The sequence below is a fragment of the Trichomycterus rosablanca genome, chromosome 2 (assembly GCF_030014385.1).
Source record: "Trichomycterus rosablanca isolate fTriRos1 chromosome 2, fTriRos1.hap1, whole genome shotgun sequence".
Classification (NCBI taxonomy): domain Eukaryota; kingdom Metazoa; phylum Chordata; class Actinopteri; order Siluriformes; family Trichomycteridae; genus Trichomycterus; species Trichomycterus rosablanca.
The window spans coordinates 18,657,933-18,663,932 of NC_085989.1; the positions used below are offsets into that span (position 1 = coordinate 18,657,933).

The window sequence follows — 6,000 nt, forward strand, 5'->3', positions numbered from 1 at the left end:
TAGGTACTTAACTCGATATTTTACCGAAAATATTTGGGAAAGACTATTATTATTAAACACTGAACATAATTTCAAGGTGTTGTAACTGTTAACACGAAAGGGGCTCATATAAAATGAAAATGATTATTTGTATTTTTAGTGTTTTGGGGGATTCCAATCCACACACCAAAAAGAAAGCAGTTACACAGATGGGCGGAGCTTATCGGGTCACGTGGTGCTTGTGTTTCTGTACTTATAAATAGCACGCCCGGTGGCTCAATATTTTCAAACACACCGGAACGTTTCTGTGGAGGTCCGGAAGATACCGAGTAAGTTAAAATATATCTGTATTTATTTAACCTAACTTTGTATTTTAACATTATTGTTAATTTTGGAATAGGACAATGTTTAGATTGAAAAATGACCTGAATGTTTTATTTCGGCTGACAACTACTGGGACGTTTTAATTACTAGTTAACTAGCCGGCTAAGTAGTATCAGTGCTTTCGTATTAAAATATGGAGGTGTATTTGACGTTTTTATTATTATTAATATTTTATTTCTCTATTCGCGCCGGTTGTAATGTTGTCTTATAATAACATACGCATTGTTGGCGCTTTATTTGCCCGCCATTTTGGACAATGAGTAACAAATTGTTCGTTTATTCTGGAATTATGGGTTAGCTAGGTAATATAATATATGGCGTATTTTTACTTTGTGGTGCGTTACGTTTAATTTGAATTTTGATAGACAGTTGAAGTGGTTGTTTTTATTTAATCTCGCAGTCAGGTAATTAGACCAGGTGCTTAGCCAACCTAGCTGGTAGCTAAGCATTTTAATGTTTCATAATAAACTGTAGGATAATGTGTGTTAGTTTAAAGCGCTACATTATTAGCTAGTTAACATTGGGTTAATACTGACTGACGGATTAGAGTTCATTTTCGGTTAGTAAGTAAACCGAGCTGGATTACTTCGTTATTGAACAAAAACAGTAAAATGGTGTTCCGCCATTTTGTCTTGTCTGCGACACAATTTCCACCAGACAGCCTTTATAGTGCAGTTGAATATGTGTACTGGTTATCAGGATTATCACACCACCGCGTAACCCGGGGATTTGACTGACCAAGCACATTAACCTTATCATTTCAGTCGTATTTAGGTCCATGATGTTTTGATTATGTAACGTTAATTATTGATTTTCTTTTCTCCCAGAGTAAAAGACCATGGCTCGTACCAAGCAGACTGCCCGTAAATCCACAGGAGGAAAAGCTCCCAGAAAACAGCTGGCCACTAAGGCAGCGAGGAAGAGTGCGCCCTCTACCGGCGGCGTCAAGAAGCCCCACAGATACAGGTGTGCATGTAGTGGCATGATGAATCACACTACACTGGTGTTTTATCTGCCTTTAGAAATGATATTTAAATATATACACGTCTTAGGGTATGTCTAACAGCCCACCATGTTAATATTACAGGCCAGTACATATTAAGGTGTCCACAGACTTGGTGTAACTTACTGTAATCATGTCAATTTAATTCTTACTGGGTTACACTGCAATACAACACAACTTGGTTTAATAACACAAAGTGGAATTAATAAGGTTTAATGTTTTGTGAATGATCGTCACTACTGTGCAACTGGGTTGTCATTTGGTGACACAAAACCTGATTGAACTCTGGTCTTCACGATCTGTTACATGAATTTTATTGGATTTTATTGGCTAGTAGCATGCATATTTGAGCGCATCTATGGAAGCACTTTTTTGTAAGTCTCTCTGAATAAGTGTCTGCTAAATCCCGGAAAAAAAAGCTTAATATTTTGTTGCTGCTCGTATAATGAACTGTAAACTTGTCCAAAATGCAGGTGTGTTTTAAATAAGGGATATTCATGACACACCAGTCTGTATTTGGTTAATGTTTGTATAAACAAATTTTAAATGAATAAGTTATTTACAGCAGCAATTTTATGCTGTACAGTGTAAACCCTTAGTGTGTATTCAGTTCTGTTTGTTGCACTGCATATCTAACGCAAAGGAGAAATGCCATTATGCATTTGTTTAACTAAATTATGCAATTATAATATTGCTTGTTTGCCCTCAGTTAGCCTTGGCATGTCTGGTTTATGTAAATTGTTAGTGTTGACCCCCTACCTGTAACTAAAATGTAAAACCACCTTTTTTTTTATAGGCCTGGAACTGTTGCGTTGAGAGAGATTCGTCGTTACCAGAAATCAACAGAATTGCTCATTCGCAAGTTGCCGTTTCAGCGTCTGGTCAGAGAAATCGCACAAGATTTCAAGACTGACTTAAGGTTTCAGAGTGCAGCCATTGGTGCTCTTCAGGTATGAAACTGCTTGGCACTGCAAAATGTATATTTAAATGAATATTTCTAAATTGAACGACTTGTGCACCGTTTGGCGGTATTCTGTTCTAAATCTTCCGTTACCATCACCCACAGGAAGCAAGTGAGGCTTACCTCGTCGGCCTGTTTGAGGACACCAATCTCTGTGCCATTCACGCCAAGAGGGTCACCATCATGCCCAAGGACATCCAACTGGCAAGGCGAATCCGAGGGGAGCGTGCATAAATGAAACTTGTCTTATTTTAATTTTTCTTAACCACACACTCTCAAAGCAGTGAATTTTAACTGATTGCATAATTTTATAAAGCATTCCTGACAGACTCAGGTTCCATCGGATGTGTATTTACTATTAGCAGTGCTCATTGTAGAGTAGCGTTAGTTTGCATGCTGAGATATTTATCTTTTTACATTGATTATTGGGTTGTTAATAAAAATTTCACTACCTCACTGAGCTCTGAGCTGTTTTTTTTTTTTTTTTGGCTTAGAAAGAACTTTATATGGTGTTTACCCTAAATTAGCGTTTGAGCAATCAACATGTTCATACTGAGTTGAGTTTCACACTGTGTAAATGTTTGTAGGTGCTTTTTGTAATGAATACAGTACAATTCAATACAAGCAAGTCTAGCAAATATATTCAGTAATAGTTGCTGCTCCTGTTGAAGGATTGGTTTTAAGCTATAACTCGAGCGCAAAACTGAGCTGACGAGTCTTAAGCCATTTTGCACCTATTACCTGATGCCAATCATGCAGTTAGAAAAAAACTTATACGACTACAAACTTGCCAGTTTTCCACAGCAAATAAACTGAAGCTACTTGCTTAGATCAATATTGGGTAACCAACATACTGTATGGTTTGGTGGGTAGCTAGGTCCTGGGTTTGACTTGTAGGTGGAATGGTCTGGCTCCTATCTGTGTGGAGTTTGTGTTCTCCCTGTGTCTGTGTGGGTTTTCTCCCACAGTCCTAAAGACTGGTCAGGTTAATTGGAGCTGCTATATTGCCTTAGTAGGGCTTTTCCACCAAAAGAACCATGGTTCTTGAACCGGTTTCTTAGAACCTTGGTGTTCTGTAGATGTTTGTGTGTGTTTCCCCTGTGATAAACTGGTGACCTGTCCAGGGTGGTTCATTTGTTTTGTTTTGTTTTGCCTCTGTTTCAGCAAATGTGTTTAATAACGGGATAACACACGTTAGTTTCGCTGCAGTGCTGACAATGGCTCCACACAAATATCTGGAACTGGTACTGTGGTTGTGTATTTGTATTTATTGGTGGGTAGAGAGAGTTGTGATTACCGTAGTTCATCGAGACGTCATACTTCTACTGTGCACTAGAGTTGCCAGCTAATGAATTTCAACCTGAATTATTACTCCCATAACACAATGAGCTGCCAAGTAACACTGTATTCAATGGATTGGTTTGCTTAATGCAGTGTTTTTACAAACCGTCACCTGTCTGCCGTTCATTGGATATGCTTTCTCTTGTGAAACTTGTTAGCACTCATTAATAGCTGCCAAGGTGCATAAAAAGCAGTAAATTATGTACTCTGTATAGTGTATGTTAGTACCAATTAGAACTCACTAATCGATAGTTACATTTAGTGCCAGCTGTTTTGATAAAGGATTTTCACTGATCGTTGCAGTTCTGGTGATTAACACAATTATATTATAGTTTGTATTACAGCCTACTTGTGTCAAGTGTTGGATTTGTACACGTATATTGGCAAGAAGGTTTTGAATGTAAACAAAGCTTATTAACTGACAAACTGTTGCTTCTTATACCATAATACAAGTGGCAGTGGTAGCCTAGCGTTTAAGATTCAGGCCTAGTAATCGAAAGGGCTCTGGTTCAAACCTGATTCATCTGCCAGGTTGCCACTGTTGGGCCCCTTAGCAAGGCCCTTAATCCTCTGTTTGGATTGTTAACGGTCAAAATTGTGAGTTGCTTTGGATGAAAGTGTCTGTAAAATGCAGTTAATGTAAACCAGCATAACGTGTTTCATTGTTTTCACACAAATATTTGCTTATGCTTATGGTTACGCCTTTGTATTTATGGATGGGTAAAGGGAGGTGACCAAGTGTTCAGAACAACTAAGGAGCTACAGTCAGTGATTGTACATCCACAATTTGATGGTTGTAGCTAATAAAATGGTCTGTGAATATGGAAAAAGTGGCTGAAAAATGTTAAACACAATCCTAGAGTGGGCGGCACGGTAGCTAAGTGGGTAGCGCTGTCGCCTCACAGCAAGAAGTCCTTTCTGTGTGGAGTTTGCATGGTGTCCGCGAGGGTTTCCTCCGGGTGCTCTGGTTTCCTCCCACAGTCCAAAGACATGTAAGCGAGGTGAATTGGAGATACTAAATTGTCCACGACTGTGTTTGATATAACCTTGTGAACTGATGAAGCTTGTGTAATGAGTAACTACCGTTCTTGTCATGAATGTAACCAAAGTGTAAAACATGATGTTAAAATCCTAATAAACAAACATAATAAGAGTAAAACCTTGAGTTAAAACTCTAAAACCTAGAGTAAAACCTTGAGGCATAAAGTTTACATTTATTTTTGAACATTTAGGTTAAAAGTTCTAATGATCAATCTAAACCTGCAGTGCTGTTCACAATTGTGCAAAGCCACCTAATTATATTGTATTAGAAGTCATATGAAATGTGTCACATTTAGCTCCCTGTTGTAGACCTATACATTTACGTGAACCTTGAAGGGACCTTTAAATAATCTAATTTATTTTTGAAAGTTGCTAAAGAGGTTAACGTGTGACTTCTGACTGTTTCTTTTATTTGGCCACTAGAGGTCAGAATTACAGTAATACTAAAACATTTGAAATGTTCATGATGGCGTTTGGTTTTGCTAAATCTTGTAAACGTGACAATATAACTACATAATTATATTAATTATAAGAAAATTGCCTGTAGTACACATTTTTTTTAGCATACAGTGTATGATGTATGATGTCTTAACTGACAATACATGATTACAAAAAAAATTAATAGTAAATTACACCACAAACAACAACTTTGTTGCAGTGTAGGCTAATTTACTGCTAGGGTGTCCCTACTGAGTTTCTATAAGAATAATATAGAAAATGGGATTGGAACAGGATGTTGGAATATTAGCTTCATCTGTCACCTTAAATAAAATTAGTTGCAAAATAAAATACTATAAAATTATTTATGGTTTTATGTTAAAAATAAAGTTACCAGGTGTGGGTCCATTTTGAGTGAAATCTGGCATCTCTAGTCAGAAGTGCATTTTTTAATCCTTAGCTTAGTATAACAATGTTTCCTCGTACAGTGGTACCTTAAGTTGGAACCCGACATCAATTGGTTCTGGGAGTGGCGTTGAGTTTTAACGGCATTAAGTTTTAGAGTATTTTTTCCCATAAGGATGTATGGAAAACCTGTTAATGCGTTCCATGGTCCCATGGAACTGCATATATTTTAGGCTCATGTAAAATAATGGGGTTGTTTTGACACTTAAACACTAAACAACTCAAATATAATATAAAAACACTGAAATACAATAGCAAAACTGGTAAAATCAATAAAAAATTCAATAAAACCTACACTTTATTTTTACTTCTTTATTGTTTCCTTATGCTTCTTAATCGTGGAGATGCTTGATCTTGAAATACTGTATTCCTTAGCGAGCTCAGTAAT

General features: G+C 37.1%; 1 protein-coding gene across 1 annotated transcript; it reads left to right on the plus strand.

Moving 5' to 3' along the window:
- Positions 1–204: 204 nt before the first annotated feature.
- On the plus strand, positions 205–2,783 carry h3f3a (H3 histone, family 3A). The gene is made up of 4 exons (XM_062990319.1): positions 205–308; positions 1,191–1,329; positions 2,163–2,316; positions 2,433–2,783. The coding sequence occupies exons 2-4, from the start codon at positions 1,202–1,204 to the stop codon at positions 2,559–2,561; spliced, it is 411 nt and encodes a 136-aa protein (XP_062846389.1). The 5' UTR covers positions 205–308; positions 1,191–1,201; the 3' UTR covers positions 2,562–2,783.
- Positions 2,784–6,000: the final 3,217 nt, after the last annotated feature.